This window comes from Canis lupus, chromosome 10 (genome assembly GCF_011100685.1).
Source record: "Canis lupus familiaris isolate Mischka breed German Shepherd chromosome 10, alternate assembly UU_Cfam_GSD_1.0, whole genome shotgun sequence".
In the NCBI taxonomy this organism is placed as follows: Eukaryota; Metazoa; Chordata; class Mammalia; order Carnivora; family Canidae; genus Canis; species Canis lupus.
Genome location: NC_049231.1, coordinates 64,816,416 through 64,839,015, shown reverse-complemented (window position 1 = coordinate 64,839,015; position 22,600 = coordinate 64,816,416). Strand labels below are relative to the sequence as shown.

General features: G+C 40.1%; 2 protein-coding genes and 1 long non-coding RNA gene across 5 annotated transcripts in view; 2 read left to right on the top strand and 1 right to left on the bottom strand.

Moving 5' to 3' along the window:
- Positions 1 to 14,167, bottom strand: part of UGP2 (UDP-glucose pyrophosphorylase 2) — a 65,902-nt gene extending 51,735 nt beyond the window's left edge. Inside the window, exon 1 of one of the 3 annotated variants that reach the window (XM_038551427.1) lies at positions 13,913 to 14,167. Coding sequence is in view for 1 of the 3 variants with exons in the window: in XM_038551426.1 (XP_038407354.1) it covers positions 12,894 to 12,912 (19 nt within the window). In the remaining 2 variants the exon portion in view is untranslated. Of the gene's footprint in view, positions 1 to 12,555; positions 12,690 to 12,893; positions 13,287 to 13,912 lie in introns of those variants that run through there. The other 2 variants (XM_038551426.1, XM_038551428.1) reach the window with 2 other exon arrangements.
- Positions 2,119 to 3,995, top strand: LOC119873695. Its single transcript, XR_005366141.1, has 3 exons — positions 2,119 to 2,178; positions 2,280 to 2,377; positions 3,749 to 3,995. It is a non-coding gene; the product is annotated as an uncharacterized LOC119873695 (long non-coding RNA).
- LOC119873741 (basic salivary proline-rich protein 1-like) lies at positions 12,938 to 22,119 on the top strand. Its single transcript, XM_038551589.1, has 3 exons — positions 12,938 to 12,942; positions 13,328 to 15,260; positions 18,057 to 22,119. The coding sequence occupies exons 1-2, from the start codon at positions 12,938 to 12,940 to the stop codon at positions 14,421 to 14,423; spliced, it is 1,101 nt and encodes a 366-aa protein (XP_038407517.1). The 3' UTR covers positions 14,424 to 15,260; positions 18,057 to 22,119.
- Positions 22,120 to 22,600: the final 481 nt, after the last annotated feature.

The window sequence follows — 22,600 nt, the reverse complement described above, 5'->3', positions numbered from 1 at the left end:
GGAACTGCTCAACTTTGGACAAAGAGTGGATTAGGAATCAAACATTTCATTACTGGGGTGCCTGGGTAGCTCAGTCAGTTAAGCAACCAACTCTTGGTTTCAGTTCAGGTCATGATCTCAGGCTTGTGAGATCAAGCCCTGCATTGGGCTCTGTGTGGGGCATGGAGCCTGCCTAAGATTCTCTATCTCTCATTCTGCCTGCCTCCCCCAACACCTGCTTGTGTGCACACTCACTCACTCTCAAAAAAATAAAAAGGAAAATGAAAAAAACAACAGCTATAAAATTAAAAAAAAAAACATTTCAATACCTTGGTCTTAACTCAAAATATTTTTAGAGATGAAAAGGAGCATTTTATCTACCCTCAACATTTACAGATGAAGAAACTGAGGCTGAAATAGTTAAATGAGTTATTTTACAGATGAAGAAACTGAGGCTGAAATAGTTAAATGAGTTATCCAAGGTCATAGAACCAGCTAATGCTGGAGCTCAGAAGCAGAGCCAATTTATTCTGAGTCCCATCCCACGACAGTGGGGTGGAAATACCATGCTCATTTTTTCCTCCTAGTCTGACTCTCTTTAATCCTTGGCACAAAATCAAAAATAACACTCCAAAAGTATTTCTATCAGAATGTCTTCTTACACCCAATGGAACAGATAGGAAACTCCCCTCCACATGGGGTCACTACAATTGTCCTGGTTGACTTAATTTGGGATAGAACAAGCAGTAACTTTTTTTTTTTTTAAGGAAGTTTTTTTTTTTTTTCCCTGCTATCTTTATTTCCTAATTCTTCCTTGTTCACAAGAACTAAAATTTCAACATCATGGACTTTCCCCTATCTAACTGGGAGCCAAAAAAAAAGAAGAAGAAGAAGGAGAAGGAGAAGGAAGAAGGAAGAAGAAAGAAAGAAGAAAAAAGAAAGAAGAAAGAAGAAGAAAGCAACAAAAGCAACAGAATCAAGTAGGAGACACTCAATCTAACAAGTGGTTGTTTTAATTCAGGTGTTTAATTTCATCCATTTCATCAACTAAGAGGTATAGATTATATATCTCTTATACATATATATTATATATATTATACATAATACCCTTCCCTGACATCGGCACAAACAAAACAACTTCACATTCTAAAGGACAAAGCACAGGCCAGGGAAAGACTACAGAAGGAATACATTAGCAACAGAGAGGTTAGAAGCTCTCCTCAGGTCACCTCCCCATCCACTACCACTCATTAGATCTATCAGTCCCAACCTTCCTTGGAAACCCACAATGAGAGGAACCCAAAGTCAGAGAACTGGAGAGCTCACTTAATCTTCAACAGGAAATGATTTGTGATATAAATATGGTAGAGTTCTCAACTCATCTGCAGGGGATGTATTCCAAGACTCCCACTGGGTGGCCTGAAATCACAGGTAGTACAGACTCCTATATATAGCATGTGTTTCCCTGTACATACAGAGCTACGATAACATTTAATTTATAAATTAGGCATGCTAAGAGATTAACAATAGGATAATTGTAATGTACGAGAATAGAAGTTTCATGAATGTGGTCTCAAAATATTGTACTGTAGTCTGTCTTGTGATGTGAGAAGATAAAATGCTTACATGATGAGATGAAATGAACGATATAGGTAGGCATTGTGGTATAGCATTAGGCTACTGCAGGTATACCTTGTTTTATTGCACTTTGCAGATATTGCTTTTTTTTTTTTTAACTGAAGGTCTGTGGTAACCCTGAATTGAGCAAGTCTATCAGCACCATTTTTCCAACGGCATTTGCTCACTTTTGTGTCTCTGTATGCATTTTGGTAATTTCACAATACTTCAAATTTTTTCACTATTGTTATCTATGTTATGGGGATCTGTGACCAGTGATTAGGACGCACTGAAAGTGTAGGTGATGATTAGTATTGTTTAGCTGCAAAATATTTTTAATTAAGATATGCACACTTTTTTTAGCCATAATACTATTGCACACTTAATAGACTACAGCATAGGATAAACATAACTTTTTAAAATATTTTTATTTATTTATTCATGAGAGACAGATAGAGGGGCAGAGACACAGGCAGAGGGAGGAGCAGGATCCCTACAAGAAGCCTGATATGGGACTCGATCCCAGGACCCCATGATCACACCCTGAGCCGAAGGGAGACACTCAACCACTGGGCCAGCCAGGTACCCCTATACATAACTTTTAAATGTACTGGGAAATAACAACAAAACCCCTCATTTGATTCTCCCTTTATTCCAATATTTGTTTTACTGCTGTGGTCCAGAACCAAACCTGTAATATCTCTGGGGTATACCTGTATTGACCTTGGGACGATATGTCAGGAGGAGGATCATCTGCTTCTAGACCTCAGCTGACTAGCAGGTAAGTGAAATGGCAGATAAGGGCAGACTTAATAGGGCGGACTTAACTTAAACAGTAAGTTTAAAACTCTAAGAATGTATTGATAATTGGAAATAACCATGGATAAAGTTGAGGACATATACAGAGTAGATTTATGACCACTTAAAGCTAACCATCCTCTTTTTGGCTCTCATTGTGGTCCTTAAACTTATTTATGAATACTCCTCCTAGAAAAGCTTTTCTTCTTTGAATTCTATTATCCAATATTACTCCATACCTTTTGCTACCTCTGTGACCGGCCTCAATATTGAATAACTGGCTCTTTCTTCCACTCCCTGAGTTTCCTACAATTCTGTCCTCAGACTACTTTTCCCCTTAATTATTCCCTTACCAATCTCATTACTGATAATTCTCAAATATGGGCCTCACATCCTGATCTTTTTTCCTGAGCTCCAGTCTCACATTCCCTACAGTCTAGTAGACTTTTTTCCACCTAGATCCTCAGGTTGGGTACCTCAAACTCAACATGTCCAAGTCATCTAAATTCACTGCCCTGCTCTCCATGATATGAACATTCTCTTGGTCAGTGCCAGGTGACCTGCAAACACCTCAGCAGAGTTGGCTCTCTGCTCTTTCCCCCTAACATCTAATCCAATACTATATACTTTAATTGCCACAATTCCATTCATTGCTTCTCATTCCTACCGCTGCTACCTTAATTTCCCTCTCATTTTCACTCTCCTGGTCATGAGGACAGCTTTCTAACCAGTCTGCTGCCCATGTGTCACTCTAATCTGATGGTACCAAGCAGAACTGATTGGTCTCCCTAAGCTGCAACCTCAATCATATCATTTCTTTTCTTCATTGATGCGATTTGTATTTGATGAAAAATAAATATGAATTCCTTAGATCTGTCTTAAAAAGCCAAGTTGAAATAACTTTTTGAATAGCCAAAGTTAACGAAAGCACCAAAGCAGATTGCCTAAAGGTTGCAATTTCTTAGTTCATTTGTGATATTTCAGTAGTGCTTCTAAAACTTTAATGTGCATACCAATCACCTAGAGGGCTTGTTAAAACATAGATTCCTGGGCAAGCTCCCAGGAGTCTGACTCTGGGGGTGGGTCTGGGGTGGAGAGAATATGCATTTCTACTAAGTGCATGCTACCTGTATTGCTTTGAGTAGCTCTGATATAAATTATACTCCACTAAATCCATTTGTAGCAGCCATGCACATCCTTCCTCTCCCTACACAGTGTTATTGTCACCTACTGTCTGCCCTAAGGCCATGTGCTTCAGAGATGGTGCCTGGCCCAGACTGGTCTAAAGCCTTCCCAGAGATTGGATTAAGCATGAAATAATAGGATTCTTTTTTTTTTTTTTTTTAAATAATAGGATTCTGGCCAGTGAGCCACAAGGGTATAGTCTGCCAAAGGACTTAGGAGAAAGGTGCTCCTCATGGAAAGAAATAGGGCCTGCTCCACCCCCAGACATATGTTCCTACCCCTCACCTGCAGTTTCTTCTGCCATTTAGTGACCTTAAGGTAAGCTAACTTAAGAATGAGCACGATAGGCTTAAGAAAGCAGAGGAGAAGGAAGAAGAGACTGATGTAGTCTTTATACTCAATGAGCCAACTCTGGAACATCCTACTTCAAGATTCATGTGAATCTCCTCATTTTTCAAGCCAACAGTGTTTGTACATTTCTGTTCCATGAAATTAAAAGCATTCTAATTATTATAAGATTGTCCCAAAACATACATCTCAAGTGTCATTCAACATATTTAGAGCAGGGTAGGCAGAAATGAGAAGGAAAAAATTAGAAATCAGTGGCCTAGCATGAATTCCCAAATCATGAGAATCATCCTAGCCTCCAGGAAATACCTCAGCCCCCAAAAGCTCAAACTCTGCAACTTGAGTAGCTTCTGCTATTTTGGGGGTGATGTAGTGTGTTCTAGGTGGTAGCTTCTGAATATGCAAAGAGGCCTTCCTTTCTATTACAACTCCTTTAATGTGAAGGTTTTAATCACTCCTGCCTTTTTACTATATCAAATACCCCCTAAAGTTTACTTCTTTGCTTAGACGTCTGTCTGCGACACTTCGAGGATGTTAGCCTTGAAAAATGTTTTTCCAACACCTACCTCAGCACCTGACATAGTGCAGGCACCTGATAATGTGTAAATAAGAGATCAAGACTTATATTTTCATATTAGTGGCTTAAGGAGCCACTAATATATATCATTTGTCAGAACTCAGTTCAAATGTAATCTCCTCTAAAAATCTTTCAAAACTAAGTATGGTTGCCCACTACATGCTCACATGGTAAATTCTTCTAATTCTCCTTTATAATATCATGCTTTTTATTGTTTATTCAATGTCTATCTTTTCCAACAAGTTATAATTTCTGTTGGAACAGATCATGTCTAGTTTGTTTGGACTGTATTCCCCCTAATACAGAGCTTGAAACATAGTAAATATTCAAGTAATGTTTATTAAATAATTAGTAAGAGCCTATTAAGATACTGATATGTGATAGAAATACATTAAGAAGGTCGAATCTAGTCTAATGGAGGTGGGGCCTGATAATAGCCAGGATTTAAGTCATGGAGAAGTAGGGCTAAGCAAAATATGGACTGTGTCTTGAGCAGTTGAAGGCCCCAAGGATTAAGACATTGATTTATCAATTATCAGCATGTTGCCAAAGAAATTCCAAACTGATAGCCAATCTAGAGAAAATGACCTCTAAATTTCTTTCCAATTGTTATTATCTTATATAAACACCAACATAATGTTTTCACTAACTTTAGAAATTAAATAAAATTGTACCAATTTATATATTTAGATTTAGCTTAATTTAGGAAGAATATAGTCCATGTCAATCATAAGAAAAATCAATAGTTGATTTTATATAATCTTTTAGTATTAAAGTTAATATTGAGTTTAGACTAAAACTATAGTAGGATTATTTACATTTACATAGTTTTTTTTAAAGATTTATTTGTTTTTAAAGAGAGAAATTATGAATGGGGCCGGCAGAAGGAAAGGAAGTTGCAGGAGAGATAATCACAAGCAGACTCCCCACTGAGAGTGGATCTGGAAGCAGGGCTTGGATCTCATGACCCTGAGATCATGACCTGAGCCGAAACCAAGAGTCAGCCACTGAGCCACCTAGGCACCCCTATATTTACACAGGTTTTCAAATGATTCAGTGTTACATACATTTGAATGCTTAATAAATGTTTTCTGATAAAGGTAAAAGATACCAGTTTTCTGAGAACTATTCCAGCACTGAATATGCAGAGCTACTTGCTAATCAAGATTTTTGCTGATCATGCATTGCTTACTTTAAAGATTGGTTTTAACTGTTAGAATTTACACGTAAATCAGATTTATCAGTAATAATTAATATTAACTTTGCTCTCATACAATAGAGCAGCTCTTAAAGTCTTAAGAAAAAAAAGAAAATATCACTTCTAGAAAACAGAACTTTCAGAAGAGATGTGTCAACTGGTTAATATTACCTAGCATTAATAACAGATACAAGAAGGTATGCCAAGGGGCCTAGAACACTCATTTGTTGAAAGAGGAAGGAAAAGAGATACAACATAAACTCATCATCAAGCACAAAAAATTATTTGGCAGGCTTCCCCTGTAATTTGATATATGTACATTTAGATAAAACTTCTAAGCTTGGAAAAGCTTTAAGGTCAGTGAGTCCTATTCTCTTATCTTTGAGATGAAACAGGGCCCCAGAGACGCTGACGTGCCTAAGGACACAGTAGCAGTGCCAAGCTGGAATCCAAATCCTGGTGCCCTGCTTCTCCTTTCTGAGGAAGGTCTCCCCTTTCTTGGTTCCAGTATTTTTACATGGTTTGTCACCTCCAGGAGTATGCCTGAATGACAAGATGCAAAATCCAACTATGTCTATAATGTGAGATTATTAGGTGAGACTAAAACTAAATACCAAAATAAGCATCCTTTTTTTAAAAAAGATTTTATTTATTTATTTATTCATGAGAGACGAAGAAAGAGGCAGAGACATAGGCAGAGGGAGAAGCAGGTTCCCTGCTGCAGCCTTATGTAGGACTTGATCCCAGGATCACAACCTGAGCAGATGCTCAACCACTGAGCCACCCAGGTGCCCCTGGAGTAAGCATCATTTTATGCTCTCCACCTTTTCCCTCTATACTGTTTGTTTTCTGGGCAATGAAAAATCAAAGAAAGTTTCTCTGCACTCTCTAAATATTTCATTACCAAGGCTAAGCATTTTATCACTGGCATAAGTGAACCTAAAAGAGTGCATAGAACTGTGTTATTCCATTTTCCTGAACTCTTTGAAAGTTTTAAAATTCTAAGCAGGGTTTAAACGTAAATGAAACATCACATCAGCCTTTGCCAGGGCAGCAACCAGAGGAAAGCAAACTACAAACACCTTGTCTGCAAGCCTTTGTGGTCAAAGAGCAATGAAGTTACTATTAAAGGGAATATCCCCAAAAATAAAAAAATAAAAATAAATAAAAATAAATAAAGGGAATATCCCCTAGAACGGTATTTTTTACACTTTGGTGACTAATATTTAAAAAGTAGACTAAACATAATAGGACTATTTCATGTACATGAATACAATGAAAATTTTTTTCAAAGATACAAGTAAAATCACAGAGAAATGGAATTCTCTTGATTTGCATAGGAAAAAATAACAAATATCTAGAAATGTTTTGGAAAACAAAACATTTTGTTGTTTGTGGAAGTGAACTACAACAACATAGCCAATTTCTCCATGGTTCTCAAAAACAATCCTTAATTGTCAAAATGGTTTGGGGGCACAATCGATTCCGTTTGGCAATGGCTGAAAAAAAAATAAACAATGGGACTATTGGCAGAGGCAGAAATTGAGCCCTCAACAATTACTTTGCAACAAACTAAAGGAGATGTCTGCATCACCAATAACTGGGAAACAGCTTTCAAATAGAGTATTATCCCCTTTCTCACACTTAAACCCAATCAAACACATAAAGTTTAATTTTCTTTTAATGGCTTAGCAAGCCAACTTTCAAAGAATTTAATAAGCTATTAATAGAAAGATGCATGCCTGGTAGAAGAATTTTAGAGGCCTAAGAGATATGGTTTCAATTAAATGTCGTTGTGCCTGGAACAACCCATTAAATCACCCAAGACAAAGATGTCCACAATGCAAACACTATTACACCAAGTTCAAAATATGATAGTTTAGAATAGAAGACATAGGCTGTGTCAAAAGGACACCAGTCTTTAGAAAAAGTCAAGCTTCTCAAGAGATTCCAAGCAATCAGAATGGTGGTAAGTGAATCATACTTTCTCATTCACTAAATCGCAAATGCTCAAAGGATCTCCCCCTAATTTATTAATAATCCTGGGATTTTCTCCAATGGCATAAATTCTGGTTATCAAGAGAAATCACATTATGGAAAGTTAGTACAGTCCACTCTTAATTATTCTTTTTTTTTTTTTTTTTTACAGATAATCCAGAGCTAGTTTCACTTTCAAATATTTGTTTATATTAACTTTTCAATAATGTATATATCTGACTTTCTGAGAATTCCTAATACCCGCACTTACACATAAAAGTACCAAATACAATTTGGTGGAAATAGAAAACCACAGTATATTATTCTTTTACCTAGGGCATTTTCATTATTAGGCCAAGTAATGTTCCTCACACAAATTAAGTACCTCATTATTTTAAAGTTATAATTTTCTATGAAGAAAAAAATAGCACACATATACAGGGAAAAGTTGTGAAGCAACATCACAAGAAAACACCTATTGTCCAAAATTAACATTTTAATTTCCTCGTAATTTTTCAATTTATCTTCAGAATATTAAAATGGCACTTCCAAGAAATATAACAGTTAAGATTTCTTATTTCTCCAATGTTCCTTATCAATTTCTTTTTTCAGGAGGCTTTCACAAATGAAAATCATCCATCTTACTAGAAGAAAGACCCAGTAATAAAGAACAAAGGCAATTTAACCATAGAGATTACAAAGTTCATGATGGAAAACAAAGTTTTCATCAGCTCAACTATCTTGAGTTTCTTTTAATTTTCTATTTATAACTGTGATTCTAATTTAACTAAGTCCCCCTCCCTCTAGCAACATAATGAATTCTAAGCCATCTCTTTAAAAAACGAAGAGTGTGCCTTAGTCATTACTTTGCCCCCTCTACTACTGTCTAAAATCTGTCACAATCCCCCTGGGCTAAAAGCATCCTAGTCATCTCAATAATCAGCAATAAGCTAAATTTAGTTTGAGGATTTGGGAAGAAGCAGGCCAAGGCCCAACCTCCACAGCCAGGCCCCATAATGCATCTCATTCCTATATTCATCTGAGACCCCTTCAGTTAAAATTAGCTCAGCTAATCCTCCTCTGGATAGCTGCCATCCACCAAGCAGGAATCCCCCAAAAAAAGCCAAAAAAAGAGAATTCCAACAAATGGGAAAGTCGATGGGCCTCAAATATTTTTTAAGTGACACAGAGATACTCAAATGGCTTCCGCTGAAAAATAAGTACCTCAATTTAAGAATATTAGTGGACATTTTTATATAATTTAGATAGATAACAGCTTATCAAGAACAATTTTTTTAAAAATTTCTCTAATATATGGTAAAAGTATATAACATGGTCTTAGCTGGCTAGATGACAATAGTTCCTGCACCATTTATAAACTTCAAATCATGTGGAGATATATCATCCCATAGCTCTTAAAACTTTTCAAAAGCAAAATCCCGAATGGCATCCACTGACAAACCTGGCAAAAAACTCACATCAGCTGAAGACCCCTAGCACCTCCAACTGTAACAGGGAATTCCTTCTCACTCAGCTAATATTCACATTTATTTAGAATAATTGAGGGCCCTGCGACAACCCCTGGAGTGGAGAATACTAGCAAATAGGAAGTAATTTCACAAGTGCAGGCAGAAGGTGACCTGAGGGCAGAATGACACCTAGGGAATTATGTCCTAGATCCAGGAAAGAAGAGTCTTCCTGTAAGAAAGATATTTAAGTGCCTGAGGAACACAGACTTGGCAGATGCCCAAAGAATGTTGAACCTTGTTTTGGCCAAGGAATATATACTGAGAGTGTTCTTGCCTATCAACACTAAGCATTTTTATTAACCGAACATTTCTATTTAATGACTTATTGGTCCCAGGGCTTGAGAACAGAGATGCCCAGTTTTCCTACAAAGTTCATTGCCTAGTTGTCGGGGAAGATTCAAGCCAAGAATAGCAACCCCAAGTCTCGTTCAGGAATTCAAAAACATGCGCATATAACACACAGGTATAATACCTAGATGTTCTGAATTTCAAGTGCCTACTGTAAGGGATACCCATGAAATCTCAATACAGTGTACTGCACATTGTAAGCATTCAAAAATTGTTTTGCTGAACTGGACGGAAACAAACACTGTCACTGATTTTGTATTCATATCACCTTGCAAGCTTCCCCCCTCCAACCCTTGCACTTTTTTTTTTAATGTATCAACTCCCAAGTGCTGGAAGACTAAACACCAAACTTAGAATAGGAAAATAAAGAACTGTCATACCTGCCTCGTTTCTATTTACTTCTGTTGATGACATGTGGTTATACTTATGGTGGCAACGTTATCCGTATGACTAATATCATTTTAAGAAGGAAAAGCAAAACTCACTGGCCATTTGGGACTAGGACATTCATTTAATTCATCTCGTTTCAGCTTCCCAATAACCCCATAGCAACGTATTAATACCCAATATTTATGTAAGTAGAAACTGAGGTTCAGAAAAGTTATGTATCTAAGATCACCTGTCAGCAGGATTCAAACCTAAATCCAAACCCTTCTATTTTTCATAACATTTATATAATCTAAGTGGTGTTATAAAAAAAAAACTACAACTGCAAATAAAAATGTAGGCTAACCTACTAAATACATGGAAAATGCTGAGTTTCTCATTTGGCATCCATGACAAATTCTTCTGGAACCTCCACCACTTCAAGACATTGTATTTCCCCAGGGATATATTATTATCTTTGTCCACAGGGAATGGACAGTCCAGTTGGAGAAACAAGCCATTTGGGTAAGTTTTTAATGTAAGAAGCAACAAAAAGTATTAGAAACGACAAGGATTTTCGACACATTTATATATGACTTTCAACGCTTACTTAGCTGTGACCTTTGGACAAGATACTTAAATTTCCTCAGCTGTAAGGTCATGATAAAAATCTACTTCTTACGGGCTCTTGTGAAGCTTACATGAGACAACATATGAAAACAGAGGCCTAATATTGATTCAAACTTTCTCCTATGGCACGAGCTAACTGTCACTGAGTGGAAATATCGATAAGTGATAGAGCAAAGATTAAACAATTTGATCTGGTACAAAAAAATTCCAAGACAAAAATCCCAAACCTTACACTTGAAAAGTGATCAGTAGAGACACCTGAATCATTAGCCAATTAGGTTTATCATTTGTAATAGCAGGCGTTAATTAAATGTATAGGGGGTTTACACCTGCGATACAAAATTTAAACGATAAACAGGAACACAATCATGTTAAATTTGGAGGGGACGGTATTGCCCTTTTGTGCAAAATAACTTAAAAGGAAAACTACCATTTAAAGCAAAAGTGGATGGCAACTAAATGCAGTATTGGATTGAATCATGGAACAGTGGCCTGAATAACTCTGCAGTTTAGTTAATAGTTCTGTACCCATAATTTCTTAGTTTTGACAAATGTGGAACTTTTCTATAAATCTAAAAGTTTTCCAAGATAAAAAGCTTATTTTCTTAAAAAGCAGATGGCAAGGGAAAGAAATACACATAGCAATTCTTAGCTATTGCCACTTACTTACTTTGAATCTCCTGAAGAGTCATTAACAGCAAAGGCTGTGAAATCAGTCAACACACACCACCTCTGCAAGCTATTCTAACGCGTAACTGTAAGGAATACCTCAAGTGTAATCGTCTTAACTTTTAAAAAGAAGTGACTTGCCCACTTTTCCCTAGCATATTCTTGCAAAAAAAAAAAAAAAAAAAAAACCAACAACAAAAACAGCTTTCTGGTAATTTTGCTGTTGCTGTTACAAAACCGGCAAATTAACAGTTACCTCTACTTTTCCATTCTTAAGACAGTTGTTCAATCGGAATATAAAAAGCCTCTCTCACCGCATATAACTTATAACATGAATTTGAAAGTCTAATGACAAGTGACATTTCTGAGCTCAGTGCTAAAATGCAGGCGTAAGTTGTCCCATCTGTTTCCATAATAAGACAGGCAGTGAAAATATTCTTTATTATACAAAACTCAAAGAAGGGTTAAGAAAGGGATATAAAGGGATGCTTGGGTGGCTCAGTGGTTTAGCGCCTGCCTTTGGCTGGGGTGTGATCCTGGAGTCCCAGGATCGAGTCCCACGTCTGGCTCCCTGCTTCTCCCTCTGCCGATGTCTCTGCCTCTCTCTCTTATGAATATATAGATTTAAAAAAAAAAGAAAAAAGGGATATAAAACTTACTACGGCATTTTTATTTCTAGGGTTAAAAATGGCCATAACTGACAATTTTTTAAAAAATACATCTGTTGAGAGTCACATTAAGTGGTTGTGAACTTTCACTAGCTCTTAGCTGTGTGTGTTGGGCAGGATAGCTGAAGCTTTTAACAGTCTGGGGTCTGAAAGAAAAGGGTTTATTACTTGCAATAGCACTAGGCAAATCCTAGGCTAAAAACTAGTGAGTGGCAGGTTTAAGGCAGCACCAATCCCACTGTTTACATTCTACACACACACACACACACACACAGAGAGAGAGAGAGAGAGAGAGAGAGAGAAGCAGTGTGAATGCTTAACTCCGCTCAACTCCGTTCAGAGGCATTCGCGAACCTTTTTAATTACACATGTAAAATCTAGAGGGCAATTTTCAAGATTCAAAGCAACCTGAAGAATCTCCCCAGATTTTCAAAGAGGGGAAAATAAGCAGCAATGCAGCAAAGTCGTTTCTCTTATTGAAAATGACCTCCAGCTCCTCCAAGCGACTCCCGGTTTCGCAAGAACTGAATCTGAGACTCCAACCACGTCCACACTCACATACAAGCGGGAGGAGAAGCAGAGAACACTAAAGCTCCCCCAACAGTCCTGGCAAAACCCACCTAACCTTCCCCGCAACCCTCCCAGCTCCCCTTCCCGGTCGGTTACCTTGACTTCCACCAGGAAAAAGAGGAGACCGGTCGATCAGCAGCCAAAAAAGCCTGTTTTATCGTCATGTACCGCCACTATCCTAGCGAGCCCGAGTGCCACTAACCTGATTTCGGGGACGCAGAACTGAATCCCGGCAGGGCCCAGGGGGATGAACTCTCCGTACCCGAAATGCCAACCCGAGCAGCTCACAGCAGCTCAAATGTCAATTTGAGGAAAAGGGTTTCGCTGACAGGATCTCAAAGGAACATTTCCACTTCCAAACCACCACCACCACCACCCCCGACGGAAGCAACACGGGAGACAAAAAAAAAAAAAAAAAAAAAAGGGTGTCTTACCTTGCACATATCTCGACATTTTTGGGATCTAGTAAAACACTCTGATGATGTATGTATTTGTGTGTTAATTTCTAGAGGAGCCACGCTATGGGGCAGTTCTCTCTTCCTCCCCGGCTTTAACTCACCGCCGTGCTCTTTCTCCCCTTCCTACGGCCAGTCACTTAAGGGAGAGTTATTTATTCAAAGCGATTAAAATTACCTCAAAAGAAAAAAAAAAAAAAAAGAAAGAAAAGAAAAGCCCAAACCAAACAAACACCAGGAAAACCTCCTCCACTTCAGAAAAGACAGGAACTTCGTGTGACTGAGCCTGCCTGGAACTCCTGTCTACACCGCGCTCCTGACACACACCAGGGCCAGCTGGAGACTCCCGGAAAAGGTTTTTAAAAAAAAAAAAAAAAAAAACACCACACGAACTTAAATTTCATCAATGAAAGAGGAGGATCTACGACAGCGATTTCACCGCCCCCCCCCCCCCGTCCCCACGCCCTCCTGGGCAGGACGGCGGCAAACGCCCGCCCGGCCGCACCCCCTGTCCCCTCCCCCTCGCGGCCGTCCAGCCTCCGGCCAGGTCCCCGGGAAACCCCGGGACAGCTGCGGGCGCCCGAGCAGGGTCCGGGGAGGCGGGGGGAGGCCGCGAAGAGGGGGCGACGACGCCACCATTTGTTAGCAGCCGGCGGACGCCCCGGGACCCGGAGACGGCGAGATCCCGCGCGCCCGCCGGCGGCCCGGGGCCTCCAGGTCGCCCCCTTGCAGCGGAGAGCGGCGACACCGGCCCCCGGCGCGTCCTCCGGGAGGGGGGAGGGGGAAAGGCCCCCCTCCCCGCTGCAAAGGCGCGGGGGCCGCCCGCGAGAGGAGGGGGGCAGGAGCGCGGGAGGGCCCCGCACCCCAAATTCGGCCTCCCGGGCCACACAGCCGGTCGCGGAGCGGAGCTTAACGCAGCTCCCGGAGGGAAACACCCGCCCGAGGGGTCGTGGGAAGCCCTTCCCCGCCCCTCTCCACACCGCCGCCGCGAGACCCACCTTCCGCTTCTTTCAGCAGCTGAGAAACTGGGGGGCGTTTATGGCGCCCCGGGAGGAAGACTCGCAGGCTGAGAGAATGTCACCTCTGAGGCACCCTTTTCTCTCCCCCTCTCCCCTCACACACACACACACGCACAACTTGAACTCCTCGCCAGCGGTCGCCGCCCAGCCGCCGGCCCCCTTGCGCCCACCTGGCTGCCGGCTTCTGACACCCCAAGCCCCCACTTTCTCCCAATACACCTCCCCTCCCCCTCCATTTGGGAGCGGGGGGAGGCCCCCCCCCCGCTTCAATGCGGAAATGTCCCCGCGGCTCCTACAGGCAGCAGCAACCGCCAATCAGGAGCCGAGGCGGACGCAAGGCCTGGCCAATGAGACGCGCGGAGGTGGCAGGGGGCGGGGCGTCTGCGGCCCGCGGGAGCCCCGCGGAGGTGGGCGCGCTGAGCCGGACCCCGGGAGGCGCCTGAGGGAGCCGCACGTGCGGCGGCGGGGCAGGGGGTGTCTCACCGGGTAGAATCCCCCGCCTCCTGCAGATACTTCAGCACGAGTGGGTTTTAAAAAAAAAAAATATTATTTTTTTTTTAAACAGTCCTTCAGAAATGTCCCGGTTTACCTGGGATTGAAGATCGGTATCTAAACGGCGGCTGGAGCCGGAACGCCCCCGGGCAGCCACCTGAGCGAGCCCAGGCCCTTCACAGTAGATTCCTGCTGTCCTCGCTCCCTGTGGCCTGGGGAGGGTGCAGGTGCGTTAAGGAGTAAGCAGGGGGATGTGTGGGGCCCGCTGACAGAAGGAGGGACTTAGGGAGTCGGAAAAGTGTCGGATGGAGGCTCCGCCACCGGAGCTCCCCCCACACACACTACCTACTCCCGCCGGGATTTCTGCTGCCATAGGCAGATTTCCTTTCCTGACTCAAGTGGAAATGGCTGTGACCCCAGAGATGCTCACCTCTGATATTCTCGAAGTCCACAAGGAAGGAAGATGTTGAGAGAACGTGTGGCGATGGTGTGGCGGCCAGAGGGGCCCCGCCCAGCGCCCGCTAAGGCACACCTGGTGTGGCCCACACCTGTAGGACCCGGAGGGTGTGTCTCAGACCCCACGACCCCGTCAGCCTGCGTCAGGACAGATCAATTGTCAGCGCTCCCTTAGGGGCCTCCGATAAACCAAGTAAATCTAGGAGTTTGAGGCTTTGGACCACACTAATCAACCAAGGTAAAGTGTGAATTTTCTAATGATGATTCATCCCTAAACAAAACCTTCATGTTCTTTAGTGCCACATATTCATATGGAAGTGCCCTTTGAGAAGTGACACAGACAAGGCCGGTGATGGGTCATGCTACAGAGCAACACAAGGTATCTTGCTGATAGGTTTCTTATGTGAAATACAAAAGGGTTGACCTCTCAGCTAGAAAACTAATTTCCCCAAATAAAACCAAGGAAATATCCAAAAAAAAAAAACCCTGATATCGGGGCACCTGGGTTGCAGTGGTGGAACATCTGACACCCCAAGCCCCCACTTTCTCCCAAACACCTCCCCTCCCCCTCCATTTGGAAGCCTTTGGTCGGAGCCTTCGGCTCAGGTCATGATCCCTGGTTGTGGGATCGAGTCCAGCATCAGGCTCCCCGCGCAGGGACCCTGCTTCTCCTTTTGCCTGTGTGTGTGTCTCTCTCTCTGTCTCTCTCTCTCCCTCATGAATAAATAAAATCTTAAAAAATAAGGGCAGCCCAGGTGGTTCAGCGGTTTAGCGCGCCTTCAGCCCAGGGAGTGTCCCACGTCGAGCTCCCCGCATGGAGCCTGCTTCTCCCTCTGCCTGTGTCTCTGCCTCTCTCTCTCTCTCTCTGTGTGTGTGTGTGTCTCATGAATAAATAAATACAATCTTAAAAATATTTTTTTAAATAATAAAAAATAAAACCCAGGTACCTACATCTTAATAAGAGCACTTGGAGACACAATCTTTTTTTTTTTAATTAATTAATTTATTTATGATAGAGAGAAAGAGAGAGAGGCAGAGACACAGGCAGAGGGAGAAGCAGGCTCCATGCACCGAGAGCCCGATGTGGGATTTGATCCTGGGTCTCCAGGATCACACCCTGGGCCAAAGGCAGGCGCTAAAACCACTGGGCCACCCAGGGATCCCTGGAGACACAATCTTAATCAGAACCTCCGCCTCTGTTGTGTGAGGTAGAGAAATTATAGGCACCAATTAGGATTTATCAATCAGTGGTAACACCAAAATAAGATGCCACCAAAACATTTGGGCCTGTAGGTTTGCTTAGCCTGCAAAAGATAAAGGGCAATGAAGAGTCTTTCATTTATATAAGGTTTTTTTTTTTTTTGTCAGTGGGAGGATCAGTTATTTTCGAACTTTACAGAAGGTTAAGGAGAGAAAGTGCGTTTTCATTACAGCAAGAAGATTTGGTAATACCTAGGAATGATATCTTGATTTATGAATGATTAAATATTGAGATATAGTGCCAAGGGATATCGTACATTTGCTGCCTCAAAAAATCTCCAAATGGTAAAGTAACTGCCTGTCTTCAACAGTTATGTCCATAATTGCCCAAAGACTGGTTCTTGGAGAAGTAGCACCCTAGAAGCTCTATTCCCAAGTATTACTTGCAAATAGTGCCCTTGTAAAATGGAATTTCTTTATACAGTGATTTAAACTTAAGTTTTGAACCTCCAAACGTTCTGTAAAAGAGCCTCCCACTCCCTCAGAGCCACTAGAAACGACCTCACTTGACAGATCAGGTGAGGATAGGGGGAGAAAGGTCATGGCAATGGAGCACTTGCAAGTCTGCTTAAAAGGCAATTGCCTACTTCTCTGTATACTTATACATCTTAATGCCTGAAATCACTTTCTCTGGGATGTGTATGTGTATTTAATCGTTTTTTAAAGGACATACTACTGTGGAGTTTACCTTCAAAGTGCATGATGTTGATACATCTGTCATTAGAAATCTGTAATATGGATAGATGGATTTGCAGGTTAAACCTTTGCAGAAACTTGGGGGTATTCTAAAGGAGGATAAAGATGGGGGCCTGGGAAGGACTGTGTGTGCAGGAGTAAGTTGGAATGAGATGCCTTTTTAGATTTAGTGCTCAGCACAGTATCTGGTCCATACCAAGCATTCAGTCAATGAGTGTATACTGAATAGCCAGTTTAGTGCCACCAATAAGATTCTAAAATTTAACTTCTATTTAGAGGTAAAGAATTTCTAAGTTATAGTTATTTCTACCTAGAATGTGAACTTGGGCCAAAGTATAATAGCAGTAAATGCAATGTCCTGATGGCTTTACAGTAAGTTTTGCTAAGCTCCCAACATGAGCATTATCTAATAAGAGGTGGTTTTGAAATTGCTAAAGTATGAAATAACTGTACAGACCAGCCATGTGTGTGGTCTATTATTTTTTTCTTGTCTATCCTACTTCCATACCCTACACACAAGAAAATAAAGCAAGGCAGTTTGGGAGAACATGTCAGAGACATAAAAATTTCTCTGTACTGCCCCGGGTGTTTAGCCAAGAAACCAGGCAGCAATTATATACTAGACTGTTGCCCAGATTCAATATTGGCTCCTATCTGTACCTATCTAAATCCTAGGCCACCCACATGAAAAAGGGAAAAGGGGCCACTGTTAGTCAGAAATTGCCATGTACCGACTAGATCTAACAATAGGGCATTTCATTTTGACTCAAAAGGTAACCAAACAGGGTTAACTGGAAGAAGGTATCAAATAATATCGATGAGACAAACCGCTAATGAATGAGTAGACTAAAAAAATGAATGGTGTTTCCAATTACTTGAGGAAGAGAAAGACTTCATTCTTTCCTGTTGCCAATGAATCAGGAAGTTTGTTGAAACAAGTTGTGAATTTAAATTATGACATATCCTTCCGTTTATTCATACTATGATTTTTAAATTAAATTTGCAGATTACTTAACTTTTATATCATAACAGTAGCAGTTATTTCAAATAACTTAAGATGCTTTAAAAAATAAGGTTGTCTTACATTACAGATAATTATCTAAGTTGATAAGAGTTGATAAATCTTCTAAGTAGTTTTGAAAGTCATCAGGCTCAGAAGAATGTGGTTTAACTACAACATGTATTATCTTGTTCACATTTATCAATAATTCCCCTCTAGATTCTCCTTTGAGAGTTGCATAGAGGGCACGTCCTTACTGTGTTGTCTCCTGCTTCTCCTGTTCTGCATGTTGCCCAGAGAAGAGTGTCGGTGAGAAATGGTGATGCCCATGAAATGGTTGTATCTCTCTCATGTGCCAAACTGCATCTCCAGACCCCCCTTGATGATAGAGACAAAGGAATCATTTCTTTAATGAGTAGATAACCGTTAAAAAAAAATCCTATATTCTCTCAGGATTTTTAATAAACATAGATCATCATGTAATCATAATTCAGAAATATAAAAAGACTCGCTAAGTAATAATACATTGCTTCTAAATTCATAAGACAAAATAAACATTCTGCTTTGCTGTAGTGATATATGTATAGATGAGGCTACTTATTGACTTTGAAATCCTCATACAGAAGAGCGGTGAAATAGAAAAGTATTCCGTTTAATCCTATTTTTTCATCCTCTTTCAACCATATTAAAGATTCCCTGTTGTGCCTTCCATCGAATGTCTTTTGATGGTTTTCCAAACATCTCTGTCCCTGGTCTAGCTTATTAAATTTCCTGCCAGTGCCACCACTGGAAAGGAAAGGATAAAGAACTTCTGTTCCCTAACTTAGTCTTGGGGAATTTATTTTAAGCATTTCACACCCACCACTCGTAGTATTAAAGAGAAAATCCTCAGGACTGTTCTTTGGATGAGACCTAAATAATTGGGTGACTATATGTCATTAAATGGGAAATAGGATTAGGGAATTAAAAGTAACAATGTTTTCCCCTCTCTAGAGTGGAAAGAAGGAGGAATGTCATTTAGAGAAAAGACCACAGAAAAAATTAATGTTAAATGCTGGTACCATTTTTAGTTGAACTTTTAAAAAAGCATTCCAGTAAGGATGTGCATCTTTAAAAATATATATATCTAACCAGTGCCAGAATGTCCATAATGAATAGCAGTACTCTGTTGCCCTACCTCTCTTCACTCCGTCTGTGCACGCCAGAGGCAACCATTTTTCTTCTGACAGTTATATACACCTATTTCTAAATGCTTATATTGCCATTTTTTTGGTTCCTGGATTTTAGGCAGTATGTGTTTGACTTCTTTTATAAGAGTTATAGACTTCGCTTATTTAAAACCTTGGCTTTGTTTTCTCCTTTGTATTAGCTTCCTAAACTTTGCAGAGCTATTATTTCCTAACCTCTGCCTCATCCACAGCACAGAGAGAAAATGATAATATTTGTATGACATCCTGAGATAACCTAGAGGGAATTTGTGGGCATCATATTGGACTTGGTGATAGGTTAATTGCTTTTTAAATAATAAAAGCATGAAAATAAAAGTAAGTGCAAAGTAATAGGGGAATTATTAGCTACTGAACTTGTATAAAACTCTGAGATAAAATGTTTTCAAATTTTTGAATGAGAAATTTGAACTCACCTGTGAACTCAAAAGTGAACATAACCTTTGAGTCAGGTTTTATGTTTGAAAAAGCTACACATAGTTTTTGATCAAGGCTTTCAAATTATATTCTCTTCAAATCTCTTGATAGTCACTATGGTAGACTGAATAGTGGTCCTCAAAGATAACTAGTTCTTAACCCCTTGTACCTGTGACTATGGTAACAGGTACTTTCAGGATTTTCAGATGGAGAGATTATCCTTCGATTACTTGGTTAGGCCCTAAATGTATTCACTAGTGTCTTGATAAAATGAGGCAGAAAGGGGCCCCTGGCTGACTCAGTTAGTAGAGCTTGTGACTCTTGATCTTGGGGTCATGAGGTAAAGCCCCACGCTGGAAGTAGAGGTTATATAAAAAATAATAAAGCATAGGTAGAAGGAGATTTGAAAACAGACAAGAAAAAAGTGATGTGATAATGGAGGCAGGGGTAGAAAAGGCAACATGATTCAAGGCCATGAGCAAAGCAATGGAAACAGCCTATAGAAGATGAAAAAGACGAGGAAATGATTTTCCTCTAGAGTCTGTAAGATGTAATGTGCCCCTGCTGACACCTTGATTCCAGAGAAACAACCCATTTCAGACTTCAGGCTTCCAGAACTGTAAGAGAATAAACATATATTGTTATAAACCACTTGGTTTGTGGTCATTTGTTTTAGCAACCAGAGGAAACTAACACAGTCACTATTCATGAGAAATGTTGATGCTTAAATAGAGTTAAGCAAAATTTTTTAACCATTTCTTTAGAAACCATAAAAAAATGTATAGTGGTTGAAATTATATTCAAGGAGTCTAACACTTCTTTTTACTGATAAACACAATAATGAAATTTAATGTAATAAGGCAAATTTAATGTGATAAGGCAAGTGGTTCAGCTCAGTGGTTTTTGGTTCAGCTGCACTTTTTCCTAACAAATTATTTTCAAATAATGATGAAGCTTTGATTTGTAACACATACACATTGTTGGATCAGTAAGACCAAAACTAGTTTGGATGCCACTGAAAGAGCATATCAGCTGCAAACAATCAGCAGTATCTGATGTCTGTGAAGTCAGAGTTTCAGAGCCACCAAAGTTGCACCATCCAGGCAGGAGCTACATGCTTGCTGTGCTGTGCTAAACACAGCCAAGGAGGTACTCTGCCATCTGGACATCTGCTTCAGCAGCCAACTGCTGAGCATACTGCTATTCACCTTGGATGAGTGGCCTGTGGAACTACTGAATGTTTTTCATCATCCACTCCACCTGTAGAGACTCTGCTCTTCTTGGACCACCCTCTGATAAAGGCTGCTAGCAGCTGGAAGTAACCAGCCCTGGGGGGTCCCAACTGCCTGCGCCAGGCCTTAAAGGCTCAACATCATGCTTCACAGCTATAAGCCATTCAAAGCATTGAATTAGAAAATTCTGGTTTATATTACCCCTCCCATCACTGCTGTGCAGCACACCAAGAAAATGAGAATTTGGAGCACAGAACAGTGCTGGGAGAGACAGGCCGTTCTCAATTATCAGTGACTTTCAACCAGTGTTTAACAAAGAAAACATTAGAGGTTTGCAAACATACTGAAGTCTTGGCTTTGCACGGATCTATATGGTAACAAAAACTGAGATTATTGGAATAATAGAAATAAACTTATTGAACACTGCCGTCTGGATTTGGAGCATCACAGATTCAGAGACTTTAAACTATTTGATACATAACACAGATAAGCAGGAGATGGAGACCAGATAAAGCCACAGATGGAGTACCAGGATAATTAAAGAAAAATAAGGATCCAAATATACCAAAACTTTGTTTAAGCCATGTTAGCTTGAGGGTTTTACCAGTTTCCTAGTGAGAAGGAATAAAACAATGCTAAAATCACACTGGTAATTACTGAAATCTTTATGTACACATATGTGTGTGTGTGTGTGTGTGTGTGTGTGTGTTGGTATTTATTACATATGTCCATACATTTATCAATCACTTACATCCTTTCTTATTCCAAAAAGAATTTGAGGCCGAGATGTATATATTCCTGATTAAGTTCACTGCTTAGTGCACTGGATATGGTATAGTTCATTATGGAGTGGTAACTCGGTTTAGTCATTCTCGTCTAATCTTCTGTTGTCTTTAGTCATTTGAAAGAACCCCTTCAGGTATTATTTTTAAAATGGCTTTTTCTCAACCTAGTGCAACCAAATGATAACAGTTTAGGATCCAAAGAGATTTAGGAAGTAAACAGAATTGCCTGTTGTTTAGGTAGGTGCACTAGATTAGGTGTGTTACACACTACATAATCAATCCCTAAAGCTGTAAACACTGAGGTCCTTTGTGAAGAATCCATACAAAATAAAAGGTGTTTGTTTTAATTTATTGGTATTTTTTTCCGTTTCAGGTACTCATATTGGTTTCTTAAGGAGGCAAAAGAGTATACTGGAAAAAAAAAAAAAAAAGACTGGAAAATAGCCTGTTTTTTTTTTTTTTTTTTTAGTTCTGCCACTTAGAACCCAAAAAACTTGGATAAATTACTTGATTAGCTCTGTAAGACTTGGTTTCCTCACCGAAATGAGAATAACACCTAATAACCTGTCTTGCCTCTTACAGAGTTATCATAAATATCATCTCACTGACTGTTGGCACAGAGTATGAGTGATGATGATGATTTCAATTAATGATTTCCTGTATTGCCATGACATAATGTCAAGTTATTATTCCTTGTTATTACATATTAAATATATATTTTCCCTACGTAGATGCAAGGAACTTTATCTATCTTATATCCCCAGAGCATATCACAGTGGTTGGCACTCAAAAGAAATTTGTTGAATGAACTTCAAATGAGGTATTTATGAAATAATTTAAAAGCTGTAGAGTACTATATAGGTATATATTGGTTGTTCCTCATTATTTCTTTAGGTATCAATATTTTGGATGGCAAATGGTCAACTTATAAATTTACCTTTAGAACACTAAAGGGAGCATTTCAAAACAAATTCTGTTGTGATAGTGTTAACAAAGATGGCCACAGTTCCTTCCATCCCTGTGTCCCACTCCTTTGCAAGGTGATTTTGTCACTCCTCCCATTAAGAGGTGCAGACTTTTCTTCCCAACACACCTTGAGTCTC